Raw genomic sequence first — 24,709 nt, 5'->3', positions numbered from 1 at the left:
AGTAGGGGCTTTTCCTTGGATCCTTCTATCCTCTTCTTCTTTCTCCAGGGTTCCCTCAGGACAGGGATCCAGGGGTTGATCACTGGTGGTAGGACCGGCCTGGAGGGAGAGGGACATTCTGATCATCACTTGTTATAGTCAAGTCGAGATGCTTGGACAAGCAGAAAAGATTTTAGGGGAAAACCAAGTCTAGGCAGTGATTCAGGCCTTTTTATTCAGGTATTTAATAAAAAGGGGGTGGGGGTGGGTGTTACAGGTCCCTTCTTGCTCTGCTTGTGAGTGTGTAAACTGGTACAACCTTTCTGGAGGGTAGTTTGGCTCCTGCATTTTAGGATTGAAAATGTGCATTCCCGATTACATTTCTTGGAATCACTTGTGTCAAAACAATCAAGGGTGCATACAAAGATTTAGATATGGGATGTTTATCACAGTACTGTTTAGGATGTTAAAAAATTAAAACAACTCAAATGTCTAGCCATAAGAAAACATTAAGAATTAATTATGTTAATGTGACAACAGCATATGTAACCATTAAAAATAATGTAGATTATTTAATGACATGGGAGATGGTTCACAAAACATTGTTTAGGGATAAACAACTTAGTAATGTGATTCTATTTATATAAAAATAGTTACATAGAAACTCATGTACAGAAAAAAGATTCAAAGTTAATACACAAAGTTGTTAACATTGATGATCTCTGGGAGGAGGGATTATGGATACTTTTTATTTTTGTGTCGTTTGGTTTTTCTGTTTGCTAGCTTCGTAAAAATAATTATTAAACATAGATTCACAATCAAATTTGCTTCCAAGGTGCCTTCTGTGATTTAGTCTCCACCCTCTCACACATACTTTTTTTTTTTTTTTAACACAAAAGATAACATTCTCTGCACACAGTTCTATACTCTGGTTCCTTTTTGTTTCTGCTGTTGTTTCATTCAGCAGTATATATTTGGAGCCTGTATCAATACACAAAGAGCTTCTTTATTCTTTTTTATGGATGCATAATATCATAATATTCCATTGTATGGATGAACCATAATTCATTTTAACCAGTCTCCTATTGATGAACATTTAGGTTATTTCCTTTTTTTTTTTGGTGATGTAAAAAATCTATGCCAAAATTGGTGAAAGTGGTCAAAAGGTACAAACTTCCAGTTATAAGGTAAAAAAGTCCTGGGGACGTAACATACAGCCTGGTGACTGTAGTTAACAATACTATGTTATATATTTGAAAGTTGCTAAGAGAATAGATCTTAAAAGTTCTCATCACAAGAAAAAAAGAATCTGTAATTATGTGATGTGGTGGATGTTAACTAAACTTATTGTGGCCATCATGTCAAAATTTATACATATGTTGAATCATTATGTTATACACTAAAAATTAATACAATGTTATATGTCAATTATATCTCAAAAAAAGAAGTTCATACACAGCGTGTTGTATATACGTGAGCTTGTTCACAGGATGCTTTTGTCATCCCAGGCTGACTCACTGTTCTTTTTACTCAGGACCTCTCAGCCAGGTTGGTGTGTATCCAGTCCCAAAAAGCCCAGTTCCTCATTACCTTCAAGACCATGGAGGAAATCTGGAAGTTCTCCACCTACCTGAACTTAGGTATGACATGGAGCAGGCAGGTAAAGGAGCACCTGCTTCTCAGTTCAGCCAATTTGCAGAGCTTGACATTAAGGAATTGGTCTGGCTCTGATAATTAAAAGCAGTAGAGTCTAACATGGATGGTTAACCTTTGAAATATCACAAACTGCCTGGAACTAAATCTAAAGCAAATATTGCTCTAAAATGTCACATTCAGCACTTCTTTGTTTCAGGAAGAGAGTATTAGATAATCAATTAAAACTGGCAAACAGTTATTGATCATCTACTAGATTCAAAGTAGAGCTAGATTAGAAATTGATGGTTAAAAACAAAAAAAAGAAAAGAAAAGAAACCACCTCCTAGTAGGATCTAAGTAGCTGTTCAAAAGTTCCAGATCCATGTTCCATGTTTTTGGAAAAGTCAAACAAAGATATGGGGGACTTATCTGCTAAAGGGGCCTCAGGATGCAGGGTTTTCTAGAAGGTAAAGAAGGATACTGGGGCACAGCACCAGTACCGATATGGTGGGAAATAGTTTACCTACCCTCTCCATGGAGAATAATTCATGATAGGAAAGTTACAATTGCAAAAAAAAACCAAGCAAAGCAAGAGGAGGCCCCTTGAATTGACGCATGTTTTACATCTCTTAGAAAATGCTGGGCTCCATGCAGACTTACACAGGAAGCGATTTTGTGTAGGGGTGGAGGGTCAAGATGGCTCTTGGCTAGAAGGTATAAGTTCTTCTCTTGTAGTCATGGTGATTTTTCTGCTCTCCATTCAACACATCTCCTTCTGTGACCATTAGAGATCCTCGTTATTCAAAGTGTGCTGCATGGACCAGCAGCGTCAGCGTCACTTGGGGCTTTTGTTAGAAAAATGGAATCCTAGGCCGCACCCTAGACCTGCTGAGCCAGCATTTGTATTTTAATAAGGTCCCCAGGTGATCTGTGTGCACATTAAAGTATGAGAAGCACCATTATAGAAGATACACAGGGCCTACATCAGCACAACAGAGAGTGGAAGGAGACAGGTTCTGCATCTTAAGAAAGTGAGGAAGTCTAGAAAGAAGCAAAATTTTCATACAAATAATTTAAATTTATAGGAATGTGTAAAATACTATCCATAATTGTTACAGTTTTGCAGTTTGCACAGTTTTTAGTCTGGTTTTAACAAGTGAGATCTTACTGGGCATGGGGTGAGGGGCAGGGTCAGAGGGATGTTGAAGTAAATCCTGACTCACTTGTGGGCCATGGAGAACCTCCCCAGCCACTGCATCATGAGGGGTACAAGAATTCGAATTTGGTCGGGAGAACTTTAAGGGGGAACCAGGAACTCCCAGTGTCAACATTGTAATCTTGGAGATTCCTCCATGGATGTATTATAAAAAAGTAACTTGGTTTGATAATCTCATTATGCATTTATGGAGACCCATAATATGTTGAAAATAAATATCATTTTAAAATGATTTGTACTTCCCAATAGATGCTGAGAAGAATCAATTCATTTTAGAAATTTTCTAGCTACCCCTCTTATGCTCTTCTAATTCCAGTTAAGTGGAGTCAGATTAGGGATGGAGGTCTGGGGGAGAAATTCAGGAGGGAAGTTGCTCACCCTATTGATCAGCTAATGGCAGAAATCATGCCCTTGAGGAATCTTGTTGGTTTGACTTCTTAGGCTACGTATCCATGTGTCTGGAGCATCTCCTCTTTGACCACAAGTACTGGCTCAACTGCCGACTGGTGGAGGATACAGAGATCCACGTGTCAGTAGATGATAAACACCTGGAAACAATATACCTGGGACTTCTGATCCAGGAAGGTGAGCATGGTGTAGGGGTGGGGATGGGGGTCTTATCTGGATATATGTTATCAGAGTCCTTGAAATAATTAGGATACAAAGGGAGGCAAAAACCATTCAAACATGAAAATATTCACAAATGAACCCACCTGTTATAATATTACTTCAAACATCTCTCTCAGTTTAACATCAATATCACATGAACAGCTATGTAGGCCAGTCTCACTGATTGTCTGACGTTAGAACCACCTGGGAATTTTTAAGAAGATGCCCATATCAGGGCTCAGCTGGGGCCAGTTAATCTCTAGAGATGGGGGTCAGGCTTCAGTATTTTTTGAAAGTTGCCCAGGTTATTCTAATATGCATCCAAGATTGAGAACCACTATTCCAAACATGTGATATAATTTGATTGTAAAATAAAATTGCAGATCTTGCAAAACCTTCATGATTTCATGAGATCGAGGAAAGTGATATTGGGGAACTGCTTGGAGCACCCACCAGTCTGTTTACAAGGAAGGATCCAATCAAGGCTGCAACCAACCGGTTAATTACTGATGACATCATAGACACAGTGAAAGAGCCAGATTTGCATAGAATATTTTGCAGAATGATTCCCTTTCTGATTGTTTTGCACGAATCATAAGGAAAAACTTTCATACTGTACGACTGTGAAATTTAGTTGGAGAAATTATATTCACCTAAATCAACTTAATTTATTCTTTTTTGGTCCTAAGATTAAGCATGAGGTTGCAATTATAACTGAAGTCCTGTTAAATATATTTTCATAAACTCTTGTTTCATTTTTTTCTCAAGGTGAAGTCCCAATTAAACCTCATTCTTGAGAATTATTTGGAATTTTTGGTGTCTATTTTAAGTGGCTTTTCTCTCAGTGGCTTTTTTCCCTGGTACCAGTTTTCCTGGGGTCACAAAGACCTCTTGTAGTACCTCCCCCTGGACTGTGTACTTTACTTTCAGAAAGAAAAGTGTTTGGGCTCTGATGGAAATACACATAGCGGGATACTCCATTTTCACCTCCTGCTGCTCCTTGGAAAGAGCTTTTCTCATTCTCTGCAGGTCACTTCTTCTGCAGAGCCACGTGCTCCATGGCTCAGCCAGCTGAGAAGGAAGGGGAGTATTTGACACTTTGCAAGAATGAGTTAATCTCGGTGAAGACAGCTGAAAGCGAGTTCGAGTGGGAAGGCGTGTCCTTGGTGACGGGTCAGCGGGGCTTGGTGCCGGTGTCAGCCTTGGAACCCCTGCCTCTCCCTTTCCACCAGTGAGTAGCCACTCACCTCCTGGGAGAGGGTCTCAGAGCGCACTGAGGTCTGCAGAACAGAGTAGGCACATTTGCAGATGTGGACATCCATGGTGCCAGGGAGGGAACAAACCTGGGTGGCTTTTTATCTTTTGTTATTTTTTTAAGTCAAGATTTGCACAATTAGATGAAATGGAGACAACTCAAAATTTCAGATGGACATTGTACCAAAGAAGAAATACACTGCCTGGTCTCCAATGCAGTGTTTCTCACTGTGGGGACTGGGGACCATTTGTATCAGAGTCGCCTGGGGATTTTACTGGAAGTCTATACCCTCTGGCCCTGCTCAGACTTTCTTGGGGTTGGATCCAAAAATCTGCATTTTATATAAGCTCCCCTTAAACATCAGGGGATGTTTTTCACACTGAAGTTCCAGAATCCTTGCTGGAAGATATTGTAAACTCAAACAGAGAGAGTGACAGTAAGCATGATTCCAGGCCGTGGGTTCTGTGTGTGGCAGAGAATCTGACAGTGAGAATGGAATGGGATCCTTTGTTAGATATTTAACTGAAAAATTAATTGCTGAGCCAGAAGATATCCCAGGCCTGCTGAGCTTCTTTATTTTTCACAGTGCTTGATAAAAAGTAAGTTCTCAGTAAATGTTTCCCACTATTATAATAAGAGTAACCAAAATCACAATAATACTTATCATCAGCAGCATCATTTTAATGGATTATTCTGCTCACTGTTCAAATTTTTTGAAATCCATGTTTGCAAACCCCATGTTTCCATTGGCAGATGGTTCCTAAAGAATTATCCAGGAAGCTGTGGCCTTACCAGGAAGAAGGATTGGACAGGCTCCTATCAGATCGGTACGGCTGAGTTGAAGGCAGTATTATTAGGGAGATAATATTGCTCTGCCTCCTCCTTTTTTTTTTTTTTTTTTTTTTTTTTTTTTTTTTTAATTTATGGCTGTGTTGGGTCTTCGTTTCTGTGCGAGGGCATTCTCTAGTTGTGGCAAGTGGGGGCCACTCTTCATCGCTGTGCGTGGGCCTCTCACTATCGCGGCCTCTCTTGTTGCAGAGCACAGGCTCCAGACACACAGGCTCAGCAATTGTGGCTCACGGGCCCAGCCGCTCCGCGGCATGTGGGATCCTCCCAGACCAGGGCTCGAACCCGTGTCCCCTGCACCAGCAGGCAGATTCCCAATCACTGCGCCACCAGGGAAGCCCTGCCTCCTCCTTTTATTGGCAGATTTGGAGTCAGTGCATGTGAATTCCTGTCTCACCTCTGCTGCTGACTGAATTTGGGGAAGCCAGTTATACCATCTGTTCCCATGGGTTTCCTTGCCTGTGAAATGAGAGGTCTCAGATGAGGGCTGTACTGTAGATATAAATACCTCCAGGGACAGGCAGAACACACAGATGCGTGGAGGGCCTGGAGGGAAGATGTTAGGGAATGGTAGGGACCATAGGGATTTAAAGATATGTGGGAAAAAAAAGCCCTGTGTGGGCCAGATGTGGCCTGCAGGCTGCCTGCTTTCAATCTCTAGTCAAAACATTTTCTAATTTCCTTCAGAGTTTTGTGAAGTTAATCTTGAATTTAGGAAGATTAAGAATGCTTGGCACATAGTGGGTGCTCAGTAAATATTTGTTGAATAGATGAAATACATACATACATATATATGTATAAATACATGCATACATTTTATGTAATCTCTATACACATGTGTATGTATGTATGTATATATATACACATACACACATAAATATATACACATACACATATATCTATATTTGTATCTGCTGGATAAGGAAATTTAATGTTTTCTATGTATCTAGAATATACATTCCTTTCATCTTCATCCTTGGAGCTGCCTTCCCACACCTAGCACAAAGTGCGATTTTTAAAGTTCTAAGCCCAAATACCACTTTAAAAAAAAAGAAACAGAGGGAATTATGAGACCCAGACATTAGATCTAATTAATAATCAACCACAAACAAGACTTTTAGCTATCTGAGGCAGTATGGCCTTGTCTTTAGGAACATGGGGCTGTGAAGTCCTGTTCTGGGTTCAAATTCTAGCCCCACAACTTAAAACTAGTGTGACCTCGGCCACTTCATGATGTGCTCTCACAATGCCACAACTTCCTCATTAGTAAAATGTTACTGTAAAACCAACTTTAAATGTTGTCATGAGAAACTAAACTAAATGACATCTGTAAATCACTTAGTACAGTTTTCTCTCATTGTAAGTGTTTAACACATGGTAGATACTACCAAAGCAGTGGGAACTTCTGATTCTGAAGACACAATCAACAGAAACTTGACCAAAAATGTCAGGAAAAAAAAATCCAGTAGCTTTAGCAGGGGAGCTAAAGCAAATATGGAAACTGGGGCATATAAAAACTGCTACCTCAACTAGAGCTGGATCAGTGGAAAGAAGGGTTAACAGCAGTGGAGAGACTTAAGTTCTAGTTCACACACAAACTCCTTGGACAAATCATGTACCCTCTCTGTGCTTCCACCTTCTAATCTACAAAAAGGAGATTCTGGTAGTTGCTCTACTTACCCTTTGGGGCTCCCAGAAAGATCTGAGAAAAGGGACGTAAGTGTACTCTGTAAACTGGAGAGTACAATTCTCATAAATATATCATTACTAGATCCTAGCTTGGCAGCTGATCAAGCTGGGTAGTGACCATAGTCAGAAGAGGAGTCTGCCAGAACCCTCTGGGTAACCAGCTGTTTTCTGTTCGCCAGTGATATGAGGCTAACATGTATTGAGGGTTGCCTAGGTACCAGGCATTGTGCACTTTATCTCTTTAACTCTTCCTGATATTTGTAAGAGACAGGTATTCTCATTATCCCCATTTTACAGTTGGGGAGACTGAAGGTCGTAGTGGCCAAAAGAGCCAGAAGGAAATGGAGAGATCCTACAGTAGTCCTCACCCTGGTCTGTGGATCTGTGCCAACCATGACAAAGTGTTTACATGATAATGGCAAATCAGACAAAGTAAGGCAATATAGTGAGCTTTTCAGTTTGACATAAGCTACCTTTATTCTGTTTTAAGGTATACCTAGTATTCTGAGATTATATTTACTACGTTTGTTAAAATTTCTTTTATAAAATGATAGTAAAAGTGGATGGGAGTTCCTTTTTTGAATTTCATAGCTTGGCCAAATGAAAAGCCAGTTACCCTATATCATTCCTGCCAATTTCTTTTTTTGAGCGGGGGAGAAATTTTACTGGTCCTTAAAGTTCTAAAGTCTGGGAACTCTTCATTTCATATTACATTGGAAGCTAGTGGAAGGCTCAGCTGTTTCTGTCTTATTTGGTTGACCTGTGTGCTGTTTTCCCACAGGAAGAGGAAAATGTAAGGCCTGGAAGGAATATGAGAGGGAAGAAAAGGATGAACTGAATTTACACCAGGGAGAAAGCATTGAGATCATCGGCTTTGTCATTCCTGGGCTTCAGTGGTTCATTGGGAAGTCAGCGCTCTCAGGAGAAGTGGGCTTTGTCCCCACCAGGAACATAGATCCTGATTCTTATTCCCCAATGTGAGTATGACACACAGACCCTCTGGGATGTGCTGGAGCAGGGCCACCTTCCCCAGTGGTCCTGCCGCATTCTGAGCAGGTTTGAAGATGAGCTTCAGGGTTTCCTGGTATCATGAACGCAGAGGAGCACATTCTGACAATCAAGGCGACATGAGGAGTGATAGGAAAGAAAATATGAGTGATCAGGGAAGGAGTCAGTTCAGTTCATTTCAGCAGATGGTCGTTGAGGCCTTCCTCTGTGCAAGGAGAGAAGCACACCCCCCCAAACCCAGGGCCTGCTCTTAGCCCTTCCCACCCAATCAAGGGGCCCCATCAGGGGAGTACACACACAGGGACCTATAGACTCCAGCTTAGTGAATGGAGAGTCCCTCCCATGTAGGTCTGTCTGCTGAAAGCTTAATGTATGGGAAGGCAGTGTTGGCCAGGATGGCAGAGTGCCTCTTTTACTCTTTCCTGCCTTAAGTACAGAAGGGCTGGTTCTGAGGAGCAGAGCCACCACATGACCAGTCAGCAGCAGGTGGCCAGCCTGCTCCCTCCACCCTGTCCTGGAGTGCTGGAGTACTGCCCGGTCTCTCTGGGTGGGCATCCTGCACGGGGATAGCAAGCAGTAGAAAGCCTGGGCCCAGGAAGTACAAGAGGGAACACAGAGTTGGTGGCTAACCTTGAGACACTGTAGCCCTCCACATGGGGAAAACACGGCCCAAGCAATGCCTAAGGCTCTGAACACTCCGACTGGAACTCCTTCCCTTGTGGAAAGAGCCACTAAGGAGAGTGGACCAAGGGCAGAAGCTCCCTCTGAGCCCTGTCCTTTTTAGGGAGAGGGGAGAGAAGGTCATTTTTCCCTACACAGAAATGTGGGAACCCAGGTACCTCTGTAAGAGGAAGATCACTCACTATGCTCCTGGGGAGGTATGGAGAGCGATGGGAGTTTAGAAGGAGATAAAGGGTGTCAAGAGAACTTTCCTCAAAAAGGTAACATGTGAGTTCAGCTTTGCACGGTGTAAGACATTTCAACAGACGTCAATAGGGAAAGGAGGTCACAGGTAGGAAAGTAAGGGGGATGTTGAAGAACGATTCGTGTTGTTGGGGGTGGGTCACCAGGAGGGTGCTAGTGTGGCAAAGGCTCAGCGGGGCCATGATGTGAAAGACGGGAAACGCCTATGCCATGGGCCTGTCCTTCACCTGGCAGGGCATGAGGAGCCACTGAATGTATCTGAGCAAGGGTGACATGATGGGACTGGGACTTCTGTTTAGGAAGCCAACCCTGGCTTTGGGTGAGGTGTGCATGGTCAGGGGAGAGCCTGGAGGTAGGGGACCAATGAGAAGGCTGAGGTTAGGGGCATTTGGGAAGGGGCAAGGGGAATGGAGAGGAGAGGGCACTGCTAGGACCAGTCAACAGACTTTAGAGATTCTGGGAGCTTACAAATATGGATACCTGTGTTCTGCCCCCAGCCGTTCATTCTCATTGGTCTGCGTGGGGCCTGGGCAGCCATGGTTGTAAAAGCTCCCCAGGTGGGGCTAGTGTGCAGCCCAGGTGAGAACTGCTGCTAAAACTACCCCCTCAATTTACTGCAGGAGTAGGTGAGGACCCCAGGAGTGAAACAGCTGAACCATGGCTTGGGTCTGGAATTGCAGATTGCTGATGTTAAATCTAGGGTTCTTTTTCAAAAACAGAGTCCTGCAGCTGAGGTCCTAGTGAAAGGGAGGAAGAATAAAAAGAACAGACTCCGTGGGGAAGAACCATTTATAGAGCAGAGGAAGAAAGAATGTATCAGAGGAAGAAAGAAGGACGGCTGAGCGGGAGGAACCAGCCATGTGGGAGGTGGGGGATGCTTAACACTGTGGAAGGCCTTTGAAATTGACCACTGAGAAGTCACTAACCCTGGGGAGGTCACTGGTCATTGGGCGGCAGCATAGGTCAGTAATAAAGAATTCCAGAGCCAGACTTCCTGGAAGGCATTTATGGCCATGTGAGCACATTGTGTGTTTCCATTAGCTTACCAGCTGGGTGACTTTGGATATGTTAATTTGTTTCTCTAAGCTTCAGTTTTCTCTTCTGTAAAATGCAGACAGTATTAGTATTTGCCCATAAGATTGTCTTGAGTTGAAATGAGCTGATACATGTAAAACACTTAGAATGGTGCCTGGCACAGTGTGTGTGTTTGTGTGTGTGTATGATCAATATGCATTAACTCTTAGTGCTGTTACTGTTGTGGGTGGTAATCTCTAAGAGGGAGTTTTAACAGGATACTGGGGGCAGGTATCAGATTTAATCAGTTATATTGAACTTCTGTGCCTCATATCATGCCTCAAATGACAATAACCCAGTACTACTAAATTAAACTGATCATCACATTTTAGCTGGCTTAGTTGTACAGGATACACTCACCCTGCAGAATATCATCCCCTGTATCCAAGTGGTGGCAGGAAACCTTCTCCTTACTTGCACAGAGTTGCCTGTTGGCCTCTACCTGGTCACCTGTGGGACCCCATGCACCAGAGATTGCGCATTCGGTAGGGAAGGGGAAAGTGGATGGGAGACAGAGGGGTGGGAGAGGGAGAGAAGAGGAGAACTGGCTCATTGCACACTCTAGAAATCACTCTCTAGATTACAGATACCCCTGAAACACAGCAATTGGAGGAAAACCCCACAAACAACGTGCCAGCAGCAGCCAGGGTGTGGAAGTCCTGGGAACCAGCCCTGTGTGCTGTGCTGTCCCTGTGACCGGGCCACTGGGTGTCACTCTTAGTCTGTGTTCGTTTAGGGTCAGGTTTCTGAAGATGGTCCAGCATTTGCTGAAATCTCCATCCTCTTCCCCCAGCTTCCCTCCCTGTGCTGGTGCATTACTCCCTGAAGTGTTTGTACCCTGTTTGTACATATGTATGCATGTATGAATGTATATATGTATGCATGCATGTATTCTTTGATTTATTGATTTAACCAAACTGGCAGTGTACTGAGAATGAAATTTCTCAGAAGCTGTTTTCTGAGTCAGATTTAGTCTTTGCCTCTGACACATGGGAAAGGGATCCTGCTTATCCGCGGAAGCAAATTTTTGTGGGTTTCCTTTTTTACAGCCCAGATTTCAACATCAGCTACCTAATTTCACAGCAGCAGCAGCTGGAAAACCCATTCTTAAACCTCAGGCAGACCTTCTATCCGAATAGACAAAGTGTTTGTATTTGGCCAGAGTGACTTTGAAGACTCAGTAGCCCTGTGTGGAGCACGTCAGCCTGCTGTATTTCTAGAAGCTCTGCCACACTCCTTCTAAGCCTGTCTCCATGCTGGGAAAGCCCTAATGTAATTTGTCAAGCTTCTTAGACTCTAAGTATCTGGGACTCAGGACGTTAGCAGATCAGCCATGAGGCAGTGGACACAGAGGCAGAAGACCTCAGCTTCAGTGTCAGCTTTACCACTTTCTAGCTGTGTAATTCTGAGCGTGTCACTAAATTACTTTCTGCATCTTCATCTATAAATATGGATAAAAATACCTACATCATAGGGTTATTATGAAGAGTAAATGAAATAGTAAATTCAGGAATGCTTTGTAAAATGCAAGTGTTCTACAGAAATTTGGGATCATATTCTTTTTATCTCAAATGAGTTTAGATGTAGAATTCAATTACATGCTCTTTTGAGGATGGAAGCTCTTAGAGTGCTGGGGAGAATCTGGAGGTCAAGCCAGAGAGATGGGGGTTCAGTAAGTGTGGTGTCAAGAGCCATAGATGTCAGGACACAGCTTTAGTGCCAGTTCTGCCACTAATTAGAGGTGTGACCTTGAGCAGTTCACATTAATGGCTAGTTTTCTCATCACTGACTTTCAAATTGCATTTATCTGAGCTGTGGGGACAATGGGTAAGTGGCAGACCACGGCACTCCGTCCCAGACCCTCCCTTAACCCTGCTTGAAAGAGAGAACCTCTTCTTACATCCTGCTTACATCCTGCTCTACGGCTCCCTAACCACCAACTTTATTTTTCTGTGCCTCAGTCTTTTCCTCTGTAGAAAGGGGATAAGAATAGTACCTGTATCATAGGGCAACTGCATAGATTAAATGAGTTAATAGTGTGTGATTCATAATAAGCCCCCCCCAAGTGTTAGCTGTTGTTAACTCTTGGGCTTCTAAGTTATTTTTGTTTTAAAACTGGATGCTGAAGTTTGAAGAATATTTAGAACTGAAAGAGATATTAAGTGTTGTCCAGATAGGTACTGGACTGAATACTTTCCAAGGCACTTCTAATTTTCATATTCTTTGATTCTATGACAGACCTCTAGTGAGCAAATTAGTTTTAACAATTAGTTTATACAATAGAGTGAATATATAGAACTGTATAATCATTTCTTCCAGCCCCCTGGCCCTCCTTCTACCGCCTTCCCACACCTTAGCCTTCTTTCTCTATCTTAATGCTACATAACACTGTTCTGTGTCATGGAATCAGATGTCAACATCCAATGTGAAAGGTTCGTTCTGACCATAGTCAAGTTTTCTCCATTGTTCCTCTAGATTGTGTCATTAGTCCCGAGTGTTTTCTTGAAATAACCTGTCAAAGAAACATCTTTTAATGGTCCTTTTCCAACTCTTACATTTAGGGCATCCAGTTCCTATTTCTTCCCTTAAAAGTGGTCACCATGTGGTCTCAAAGAATGGTAGGAGTCGAAGGAAGGGGCTTTGTTTTTCTTGGGAGGTGCAGTTTTGACAGGAGGGGTGTTTTCATTGCCACTTTGATCAATTCAGCAACGGCGTAGGTCAGTTCTGCACAGATAAGGTGCTACCAGCTCTTCTTCCTTGGCAGTATAGATAAATACATTACACAACAGTGAGATGAGGAGTCTGAGTTCAGCTCTGGGCACGTGGGTTGATGGCTTCTCTGTGTCTTTCACTACATCCTAGGGCGAAAAGAGAAGGGGTCGTGTCTGGAACCTTGCACTGATCTGTGTCCATGTCTTTTGCCTTAATACAGGAGCAAGAACTCCACCTTTTTCAGTGATGAGGAAAGATGCTCTCTGGGGGTCCCGGGAAGTGACAGGAAAGCTGAGTGTGCCAGCTTCCTCCACACGCTTGCTCAGACTGACATAACATCTGTCTACCGGCTTAGTGAGTGTTCACTCCTCAGACCCTGTGAAAGCCCAAGCTCCTCAAGATTAAGGGAGTGTTCCTAACTAGAAACAGAATATCTCTGAAGTATAATCCTATGCACGAATGTGAGGCTATGACCACAGTTGAGTTGACGACCTGGGTTATATTTGATTAGCAGCATTTTCACTTTGCATTTCAGACAGTTCTGGAGTTGAGGGGGACTTGCTGCCTAGAAACTCTGAGATGTGATGAAATCAACTCCGCTATAGCATGGGAGGCTGGCCATATTGAGCCTCCCATTCTAATCCTGGAGAAGAAAACTTCCTGAGTTGTGGCTGAGGGTTTTCCTTCTAGGGCTGAAGTAGGTCTGGCTCCCCAATAATAAAGGTGGAGCCATAGAATGTCATAGCTAGAAGGACCCTAAGAGATGACTTCTCTTATTTTACAGATTAGGAAACTGAGGCCCAAGTGAATTAGTGCCTGGGCCAGGATAAGAACTGCCCTCCCCTATCTTCTCGTCAGGACAATCCCTACTTCACCACACTGCCCCTGACACAAAATGACATTGGACTGTTGGGTGTGTTAGCTTTGGGTGGGTGAGGGACCTCAGTGCCTAGCACAGTTTTCAGCAGTGTCTGAATGACTGACTGAGTGAATGAATGATACTCTTTTCTTTTACTTTGGGAGGGGCCCACTGCTCTGTGTCAGGAAGTGCATTCACTGACAGGGTTTGAGGAAGGATTCCTGTTTCTCCTATCTCTTCAGTGATGGTGATGTTGTGTCTACTCCTGTATGGCCAGATTAGATGGCATGCATTTCATGGGTGCAGCCAGAGATTCCGCAGAAGGGAACCTCAGGCCAGCTCCTGGAGCAGAGATGGGAATTGGAGAGTTTCTCCCAGGCACAGGAACATTTGTGAAGAGCACCTCACCCAGGCATCAGCACCAGCCCTGGCAGCACTTTCTTGCCACAAGCCGATCACACTGCCCCACCAGGCTGAGCCAGGAAGCTGAAGCTGTGAATGCAGCCCGGTAGGCAGGAGGTCTGAAAAGCCTAAAAATCAAGGACTACTTGGGGTCTGCCTTGAAGGCAGGGTGGCTACAGGCTTGGATCTAGGGTATCTGCCAATCGTTGATCCAGTGGTTGAGAGAGGTCCAGGGGCAGGTCTCAGGCAGCCCATTAGCTCTTATCTACAGACCAGGAGTGCAGCTCTGCTGGGTGCAGGGCTATGCCTTATGGCTGCACAGGCTATCCCTGGCACCAAGGCAACCAGCAGAGGGTGCATCCTATTGGTAAATTCCAACTCCCCCAAGGCCTATGCCCTGTAATTCTTCTTCCCAGAGGAAGCATTTTTTTGGTAACTCATGCATCATTGTGCTCTCGGTGGTCCTGGCCTGCAGAGAAATGACTGCATAAGACTGGCACGTGTTCCGCAACGTCAGGGAGGGCCAGGTGCATGAACAGCTCTCCAGAGCCCAGCTCTCTAGCTCTGCTGTGTTTGGCTGTGGGACCTTTGGGGGTTGCAGATCTTAAGTATGTGCAATGACACTTACAGAAGAAGCCTTCCCTAGAGAATAGCAAGTGAAGGCTTGACTTGGTGAGGGGCCTGCTACCCTCAAAGTACACCGGAGAGCTCAGAGTGCAGGCACAGGTGGCTGGCTATTGCTTCTTTGCCAGGAAGAGGTAGAATCTTCTTTCTAGCAGCCCCTGTCCTATGGAGCATGAACCTGGCCTTCGCCTCCACAAGCTCCACTGTGGCTGCTTTAGCCAAGGGGGTCAACTTCTTTGCTGCCAAACCCCAGGTTGTCTTCTTGGTTCTCACCTTGTCTTATTTCACTTTTGTTATGTTAGGTGGCTGCACTGTAAGCCACCTTGGTCTCTGTGACTCCTCTTTTCTCTTTACAGACTGCCTTTTCAGTCTCCTTCATTGGCTCCCATCTGCAAGTAAATGCTGAAGTTTTTCTGACTCATTCACAAATCCCCTCTCCCCACTCCTCCCCCACCTGCTTTGTGTTTCCTTCCAAATCCTTCTTCTGGGACTTTGACCCACTCTTTGTGACCTGTTGTCAGTCACAAATCCATATTTGCAAGTCTCCATTTTTCTCCTTGGCCGCAGATCTATTTCATTCTCTGCTAGAACTCCTGCAAGTTCCGCAAACTCAAAACGTCTAAAACCGCTCAAGATCGTCCCTTCTCCCACCTCATCCCACCAAGGTACTTCAGGGAACAAAACTTAGGAACTGCAGATGATTCTTTACCTTCTTTTCTTCATTATTTACATTTGGTCACCTCATCCTGTCAAATTTACAAAGCACATTGTGCACACTGAATCTGTCTGTTGAGTGGATGGATGATGAATGAATGGAGGAAGGAAGAAGGAAGGCTGTACACACATAAATGGGAGGCAGTGCCACGTGCCACAAAGTGCGCTGCCCTTGGAGTTCTGTTCATGGCTTTGTCATAAACTTGCTGAGACATTTGGGCCTTCAGATTCCACCTCCTGCCCCCCCACCCATACCCACACCTCTTGTCATAGAGCTCATGTTTCTGGCTTTTCTTCTCTGACTCTGTTCTCATTTCTACCTCAGTTCCCAACTGTAAGGTGAGTGGGTTAAACAAGATGATCTTCAGGTCCCTGCAGCATTGATGGTGAAGGGAAGATGCTGCCTAGTACCTTAGGGGTGGCAGATGGTCTGAAACTGAAACACAAAGTGTCCTAAGGGGCCACTGGTCAGGGAGCACCTGTAGGCATAAGCATACTGGGCCATTCTGACCTAACATAGGTTCGTCCTTCATCTCTATCCAGGTGGGTTTGAATCCATCCAGAGTCTTCCAAACGATCTGAGCGGTGAGTAGAGATCATGCTGAACCTGACCTCCAGTCCTGCAGGATAGCGTCCTGGCCTCTTGCCAAGAGCTGGCCACCATAGTTGCAGGTACTTAGGGTTGCTCAATTCTGCCTGTCCCTTACAGCGTCCCAGCCCGAAGGCTTCAAGGAGACCCGGCCTGGTGGAGCCTGGGAGGAGCATCAGGCCGTGGGCTCCAGACAGTCCAGCAGCTCCGAGGACTCCAGCCTGGAGGAGGAGCTCCTTTCAGCCTCCTCAGACACCTATCACCTGCCAGAGCCTGATGACCTCGATGACCCGGAACTGCTCATGGACCTGAACACCGGTCAGGAGGAGGAGGAGGCTGAGAACTTCACCCCCATATTGGCTTTTCTGGATCACGAGGGTTATGCTGACCACTTTAAGAGCCTCTATGATTTTTCCTTCTCTTTCCTCACAACTTCCTTTTACAGCTACTCTGAGGAGGATGAGCTCGTGGCCTACCTGGAGGCCTCGAGGAAGTGGGCCAAGCGGAGCCACATGACCTGGGCCCATGCCCGGCTCTGCTTCCTCCTGGGCCGGCTAAGTGTTAGGAAGGTCAAACTCTCTCAGGCCAGGGTGTACTTTGAGGAGGCCATCCACATTCTCAACGGGGCATTTAAGGACCTATCCTTGGTGGCTGCCCTGTACATCAATTTGGCGGCCATCTACCTGAGGCAGAGGCTGAGACATAAAGGCTCGGGCCTGTTGGAAAAGGCAGGTGCCATGTTGGTCTGCCTGCCTGACCGGGAGTATAGTGCCAAGAACGAGCTGGATGTGGTGGCCTATGTGCTGAGACAGGGCATCGTGTCGGGCAGCTGCCCCCTGGAGGCCAGAGCCTGCTTCCTGGCCGTCCGATTGCTCCTAAGCCTCGGCCGGCACGACGAGGTCCTGCCCTTCGCTGAGCGCCTGCAGCTCCTCTCTGGACATCCTCCCACCTCGGATGCTGCAGCCACTATCTTGAGTTTTCTCTATGACAAGAAATATCTACCACACCTTGCAGTGGCTTCTGTCCGGCAACGGGGCACTCAGAGCACCCAAGGGATGGCCCTTCCAATTTGGCAGGTCCACCTGGTCCTCCAGAACACCACCAAGCTCCTTGGCATCCCCTCCCCGATCTGGGGTGAAGTTTCTGCCCTGGCGTGCCCAGCACTCAGGCAGGCCCTGGCTGCCTGTGAGGAGCAGGTGGATGAGCGGACCCGGAGGACCCTGTGTCTCATCCTGTCCAAAGTGTACCTCCAGCATAGGTCTCCTGATGGTGCTGTGCACTACCTGAGCCAAGCCTTGATGCTAGGCCAGCTGCTGAGTGAGCAGGAAGCTTTTGAGTCTTCCCTCTGCTTGGCGTGGGCCTATCTCTTAGCCAGCCGGGCAAAGAAGGCTTTGGACATCCTCGAGCCACTCTTATACTCCCTGAAGGAGACAGAGAGTGTTACCCGAAAGGGAGTGGTCCATAACCTCCTGGGACTTGCGCTTCAAGGTGAAGGCCGGGTGAACAGGGCAGCCAACAGCTATCTTCGGGCCTTGAACAGAGCTCAGGAGGCAAGGGATGTGCGCAACCAGGCGGTGGCTTTGGCCAATCTTGGCCATCTGACCCTTAAATCCTGGACTCAGCAGCCAGCCAGGGACTATCTTCTGCAGGCTGTGCAACTCTATTCTAAACTCCAGGCCAGCATGGAGACAGACATGGAATTAGTACAGGTGCTTCTCTGGTTGGCCCAAGTTGAGATCTATCGACGCCAGCTGGCCAGTGGCCGCTTTTGTTATGAAATGGCATTGCTGTTCGGATTAAGGCATCAACACCTAAAGAGTGAGTATATCCCGTGCTGCTGCTGGGATGCTTCAGAGAAGAGTGTTAGAAGTCGTTTTTTCCTTTGTCCTATCTCCAGTCATCTCATCCATGTTCCTGCTTTATGTTCAGGTCAGCTTCAGGTCACCAAATCCCTCTGCCATTTCTACAGCTCTGTGTCCCCAAGCCCCGAGGCATGTATCACCTACCACGAGCACTGGCTGGCCCTGGCTCAGCAACTCAGGGACCGGGAGATGGAGGGGAGGCTGCTGGAGTCCCTTGGGCAGCTCTATCGGAACCTAAATACGGCCAGGTGAGTCCAGGCTCAGGGATAATTCTAGAACATCTTTTCTTCCTTAAGGAGAATCAGTATTCTTTCCCTCGCGAAGTCAAGTCCAAATGCACATGATATGTTTATGGCATCGTGGAAAAGAAAGTGGTCTCTGCAGCCACATTGCAAACTCAGTGCCATCCATCACTTATTAGCTGTGTGACTTGGGGCAAGTTTTTACACTTCTCTGTGCCTCCGCTTCCTCACCAGTTAATGCACATGGGGCACTTGGAACAGTGCCTGGTAGACAGGGCTCAGTCATGTTGGTTATGTTACAATTACCCGTGTGTTTCTGTAACAACCCATCAAGTGAATGTGGCTGAGGGTGCATAATTCAGAGAGGTGGCAGTTACACTGAGGACCGTGGAACCCTCAGGAGGTCTTCGTTACCTGAGGAAGTTGGTATTAGAGAAAGGACCAACGTAAATAAATGCACAGAAAGCAGGGGTGTAAAATTTCACAGTAAAAATTTTTGATTGGAAACTTATCTTTAAAATGAAACTGGAAACGAAACTAAGTTCATTTTCACTTTTTAGTTAAGAAGCTTAGGTTACAATCGCAACTATGCACTAAGTTGTAGAATAAATACACAACAAAAGAACTGTTAACTTTTCAGCTTAATTGTGTTGACAAAACTGTATAATAGCACAATTAAACCTCCTTTGTTTTGTGATTGACTTTTAGCACTCTCTTAGAAAGACTCATTTTTGCAAAAATATCCCAAAACTTAACTTTTTATCCAAGCCTTTTTTTTCACCCTTTGATATTTAAATTATTCTCAAGTGGATTATCCTGCCACCTCTTGCTGATTTTCCCTTTTCTATCTGTTTACTGGTCAGATCTGCCTGATCCTCATTTGCCAGTGACATGGCCTGCAGTTCTGCTTTCTAACAAGCCTTTAATTGATTCCATTAAATTCTGCATGGTTTGCAAGATATTAAATTTCACTTTGTGACAGATTAGCATTGTAACATTGTATTCATAATTATGAATGACTTCTAATGCAGAGCAGGGATAATTGCTAGTGTTGAGCAGAGAGAGGTGATTGAGGAGAAGCTATTTAAATGACAATTTTTGCTTTTCTAGGCAACGTGGTAACTTGGGCACCTGGTCAATCAGATCACCAATAATCAGATAATGAATTCTCTCTTTCTCTTTCTCTCTCCCATTCTGTCTCCCTCTCCCTCATCTCGTGCCTCTCTTATAAGAATCAGGTATCCTCCAAATATCCCGTTGCCTTTAGTCCCAGGAAGGGAGTTTTGGATCCTTGCAGCCTGTGAGGGGACAGGAAGTCTGGCCCCAGCCGTACCATGCTTCTGTTCAGAGCACCCTAGGAGTTTGTATGGTTTTGGAGCAGATCCAGAAGGTAGGCTTGAATTAACCTTAGAGATGAAATAGTCATATATTCATGGTGAGGAATAGTGAGAATGGGCTTGAGGAAAGCTGACTTTTAAGGGACTGGAGTATGGGGGGCAAATATGTGTCAGGTTTATTGCCACCCCTCCCTGTGTACAAGTTCAGTCTCTGATTAATCACTGTCCAGTCCACCTACCCAACTGCCATCCTTTGTTCACAGCCTTCCTCCCACCTCCAGTTGTCAAAACCCACTGAAATCCTAAGGGGGAAGCCAAAGAGTAAGCCCTGGATGCTCTCAACACAGAGTGCAGAGGCCTGTCTTAAGGCAGTGTGAAGGACCACTGGACTTCTTAGGTGATGGGAGTGATAGAGAGGAGAGAAGGAGTGGGGCTGCGCTTGCTCCAAGAAAGCAAGGAAGGAAGGAGGAAGTCACAGGCCACAGAGCAGGGAGAGGAATGACCAAAACTGGATTAGGAGTCAGGAAACCTGAGCCTGCCATGAGCTAATAACATGTCCTTAAATAAGTCTCTTGGTTGCCCCATTTATAAGGTTAAATTGAATGAGGTGCCTTCTAGTTCTAAAATGTTAGGTCTAGGACCAGCCAGCTGTGCTATGCTGACACCGGCACTAGCCCTATTAGTATAAGAATTCTTCCAGAGAGTCTTGAAGTTTGGAGGCAGATTCTTAAAGATGAGGGGCTTCAAGATCAGAGACCTAAACTTTTTGGGGTTTTGAAAGACTCTGCAGTAGCTTCAGAAGGTCTTGATGTAGGTGACTATAAACTCCATCTGGGCAGACCTCATGTCTAGCATAGAACAGGGAGACATACATGTTTGTGTGGGCAGCCAAGTAGTTAGTAAATTATTTATTTAGTCCACTAGCTTACAGCCCTGAGCTGCAGGCTGCACACTGACTTGGCTGACTTGGCTGCCGGGGAGGAGATTAAGATGGAGAATGAGGGAGTTTGCCCGAGGGAGCCCTTGGTTTCTTTGCTCAGGATTCAGGTCAGGGAAAAACGGTGCTTGCAACTTGGAGGCAGACTTTCTGGTCTTCAGTGACAATTACAGTCGTCAGACGGCTGTCAGTGGAACCTCAGATGCCCTTTCCAGCCGCCTGTTTCAAACCTGGCCTACAGAGCATTAGCTACAGAACAGAGTGGGTCTTTTCTCAGGGAGTTTGCACTGATAAGGACCCAAATAACAGATAGTGAACTGGAATATCAGGGATTACCACCCAAATCAAAAATAAATATTTTTCCTAAAATTTAAATTGTTTAAAATTCTATTACAATATTTGCTTATGGTAAAAAAAAAAAAAAATTAAACCAGTACTGAAGGTTATAGTTGAAAAATAAAGGTCTTATTGCAACCTCCCTTTCCCTAAGACTCTTCAGAAGTAACTACTTAAAGATTTTTAAATATCCGTCAAGAAATATTCTATACATATGAAAGATTATATATGATACATATTCTCTATATTAAATATATGTTAGGTATATATAATTTGCACATTTTTAGTTACTTAAATGGGATTATGATAGAAGCTCTGTTACATAATATACTCTCATGTTACTTTTTTCATTTAAAAATATCACTATGAAATGTTGATCCAGAATTTTATCCCACTACAGGAGCCCTTCTGATGTACTGGGTACTGTGGTAGATGGTGGGGAATTTAATGGTTAGGAAAACAATTTTCAAAAGAACTGTCCAAAAATGGAGCAGTCTACCCTATGTGGGAGAGAGTGTGTTACCATTACAAGTATTCAAGTAGAGGCTGGTTACTCAGGACTCTTATAGAAGAATGCCCTGAATTGAGCTTTTTATAATAGCTTTATTGAGATGTAATCATATACCATAAAATTGTCTTTTAAATATACAATTCAGTGATCTTTAGCATATTCACAGAGTTTTGTAACCATTACCACTGTCTAATTTCAGAACATTTTCATGGCTCCCAAAAGAAACCCTATACCCATTAGTAGTCACTTCTCATTAACCCACCCCTACCTAGCCTGGCAACCACTAATCTACTTTCTGTCTCTATGGATGTGCCAATTCTGAACATTTCATGTAAATGGAATCATACAAGATACAGCCTTTTGTGACTGGCTTCTTTCACTTTGGGTAATGTTTTCAAGGTTTATCCATGTTGTCACATGTTTCAGTACTTCATTCCTTTTTATTGCTGAGTATTAGTCTGCTGTGTGGATATATCACGTTTACTTATCTAGTCATAAGTTGAAAGACATTTGAGTTGTTGCAACTTTGTGGCTATTATGATTAATGCTGCTGTGTACATTCCTGAACAAATTTTTGTGTGAATATATTTTTCCACTTCTCTTGTGTATGTACCTAGGAGCGGAATTTCAGGGTTGTATGGTAACTCTATAGTTAAACTTTTGGAGAACTGCCAAAGTAGCTGCACCATTTTGCATTCCTTTGAGCAACGTATGAGGGCTCCAATGTCTCCACATTCTTGCTAATACTTGTTATTGTGTGTCTTTTTTATTTTAGCCGTCCTGTTAGGTATGAAGTGATATCTCATTGTGGGTTTGATTTACTTTCCCTAATACTAAGATGTTGACCTTTGTTTCATGTGCTTACTGGTCTTTTGTATATCTTTGGAGAAATGTCTCTTTAAATTCTTTGCCCCGTTTTTGTGTTGTTTGTCGTTTAATTTTTGAGCTGTAAGAGTTCTTTATGTATTCTGGTAAAAATCTCTTATCAGATACATGATTTCCAAATATTTTCTCCCAATCCATGTGTTTGCTTTTCACTTCCTAGATGGCATCTTTTGAAGCACAAGTGTTTTTAATTTTGATGAAGTTCAGTTTATCTATTTTTTTAATCGTTGCCTAATCCAAGGTCACAAAAATTTACCTCTTTGTTTCCCTCTAAGAGTTTTGTCATTTGAGCCCTTACATTTGGGTCAATCAGCTGTTTTGAGTTAATTTTTGATTATGGTGTGAGATAGGGGTCCAGTTTGATTCTTTTGTGTGAATATCCAGTTGCCCAAGTACCACTTGTTGAAAAAATTATTTTTCCCCATTGAATGTTTTCAGCACCCTTGTTTAAAATCAATTGACCATAAATGTAAGGGTTTATTTCTGGGTGCTAAATTCTATTCCATATATATCTATATGTCTGGCCTACGCCAGACTACACTATTGTGTTTATTATTGCTTCATGGTAAGTTTTAAATTGGGAAGTGTGAGTCTCCCAAACTTGTTATTCTTTTTCAAGGTTGTTTTGGCTATTTTGGGTCCCTTGCCTTTCCATATGAAATTTAGCATCAGCTTTCAATTTCTGCAAAGAAGCCAGCTGGGATTTTGATAGGGATAATGTTGACTCTGTAGATCAATTTGGGTAATATTGCCATCTTAACAGCATCATGCCTTCTAATTCATGAACCTGGAATGTCTTTTCATTTACTTAGGTATGCTTTAACCCCTTTCAACAGTGTGTTGTAGTTTTAGAATATTATTATTGCACTCCTTTTGTTAAATATTCTGAAGTAGTTTTTGATGCTATTGTAAATGGAATTGTCTTCTGAATTTCACTTTCAGATTGTTCACTGACAGTGTATAGAAATACAGCTGATTTTTGTATGTATTCTTTTTATTTCTGTAATTATTTCTGTTAGTAGTAATGTCACCACTTTAGTTCCTAGTCTTTTATCTTATTTTTCTTGATCAGACTAACAAAAGATTTGCCTTTTAAGAAAGCTTTTAAAAGAACCAACCTTTGATTTTATTGATTTTCTCTATTGTTTTTCTATTCTCTATGTCTTTTTTTCTGATTTAATATTTATTATTTTTCTTAATTGTGCTTGCTTTGGTTTTACTTTGCTCTTTTTTTTTCAAGTGTCTTAAGGTGGAATGTTAGGTTATTGATTTGAGATCTTTCTTCTTCTTTACTGTAAATATTTACAGCTACAAGTTTCTCTCTGATCACTGCTTTCACTCCATTTACTCCAGTTTTGGTGTGTTGTATTTTTGTTTTCATTCATCTCAAAGTATTTTCTAATAGCCCTTGTGATTTCTTCTTTGACCCCTTGGTTATTTAGGAGTGTGTTGTTTAAATTTCACATACTTGTGAATTTACCAAATTTCCTTTTGTTATCAATTTCTGATATCATTCAATTGTGGTAGGAGAACATACTTTGTATGATTTCCTTTTAAATTTATTGAGAAAGGCCTACCATATGGTCTATTCTGGAGGATGTTCCATGCGCACTTGAGAGGAATGTGTATCTGCCATTCATTGCATCGTTTTTAGAGATGTCTGTTAGGTCTAATTGATTTATAGCTAAAGTCTTCTATTTCCTTTTGTTCTTATGTCTAGTTGCTCTATCCATTATTGAAAGTGGGGTATTTAAATCTCCAATTATTGTGGTTGAATTGTCTATTTCTCCCTTCAAGTGTGTCAGCTTTTTCTTCATGTACTTTGAGGCTCTATTTTTAGATGCATTATTTTTCTAATTGTTATGTCTTCCTAATGGAATGACTCTTTTATCATTATAAACTTTTCTTTATTGTCTTTCGTGGCAATTTTGTTATTTTTATCTGATATTAGTATAGCCACTCAAGGTCTTTTTGGATGGTGTATCCAAAAGTTTTCCATACTTTTACTTTTAATCTATTTGTGTCTTTGAAACTAAAGTGTATCTCTTGTAGACAGCATACAGTTGAGTCATATTTTTTGTTATTGTTGTTTTGTTGTTTGTTTTTAAAAATCCATTCTGCCAATCTCTGTCTTTTGAGTGGAGTAGTCAGTCCATTTACATTTGATGTAATTACTGGTAAGGTGGGATTCATGTCTGCCTGTTTTGCTATTTGTTTTCTATGTATCATATCTTTTGAAAATGCCTCCTTTTCTTCTTTCTTTTGTGTTAAATAGATATTTTCTGTTGTTCCATTTTAACTTTGTCATTTCTTTTACTGTGTTTCTTTCAGCTCTTTTCTTAGTGGTTACCCTGGGGATTATAATTAACATCTTAATTTATAACAACCTCAGGGGTTTCCTTGGCATGCACACAGTTTTATACTTGTGTGGTCTTTTAGATTCCTGGGACTACATTGGAACTTT

General features: G+C 43.2%; 1 protein-coding gene and 1 long non-coding RNA gene across 2 annotated transcripts in view; one reads left to right on the top strand and one right to left on the bottom strand.

Moving 5' to 3' along the window:
• SH3TC2 (SH3 domain and tetratricopeptide repeats 2) overlaps positions 1 to 24,709 on the top strand; it is a 62,484-nt gene that overhangs the window by 22,246 nt on the left and 15,529 nt on the right. The window contains exons 4-12 of the mRNA XM_036847720.1: positions 1,514 to 1,619; positions 3,272 to 3,415; positions 4,469 to 4,670; positions 5,448 to 5,521; positions 8,011 to 8,206; positions 13,168 to 13,301; positions 16,090 to 16,131; positions 16,256 to 17,953; positions 18,065 to 18,245. Of these exons, the coding sequence (XP_036703615.1) occupies positions 1,514 to 1,619; positions 3,272 to 3,415; positions 4,469 to 4,670; positions 5,448 to 5,521; positions 8,011 to 8,206; positions 13,168 to 13,301; positions 16,090 to 16,131; positions 16,256 to 17,953; positions 18,065 to 18,245 (2,777 nt within the window). The remainder of the gene's footprint in view (positions 1 to 1,513; positions 1,620 to 3,271; positions 3,416 to 4,468; positions 4,671 to 5,447; positions 5,522 to 8,010; positions 8,207 to 13,167; positions 13,302 to 16,089; positions 16,132 to 16,255; positions 17,954 to 18,064; positions 18,246 to 24,709) is intronic.
• Positions 5,860 to 23,757, bottom strand: LOC118892789. Its single transcript, XR_005019345.1, has 3 exons — positions 23,673 to 23,757; positions 21,623 to 21,628; positions 5,860 to 5,880 (listed from the first exon to the last, which is right to left on the bottom strand). It is a non-coding gene; the product is annotated as an uncharacterized LOC118892789 (long non-coding RNA).

This window comes from Balaenoptera musculus, chromosome 3, assembly GCF_009873245.2.
Source record: "Balaenoptera musculus isolate JJ_BM4_2016_0621 chromosome 3, mBalMus1.pri.v3, whole genome shotgun sequence".
NCBI classification, from domain to species: Eukaryota; Metazoa; Chordata; class Mammalia; order Artiodactyla; family Balaenopteridae; genus Balaenoptera; species Balaenoptera musculus.
This window is presented reverse-complemented; position numbering and strand designations above follow the sequence as displayed.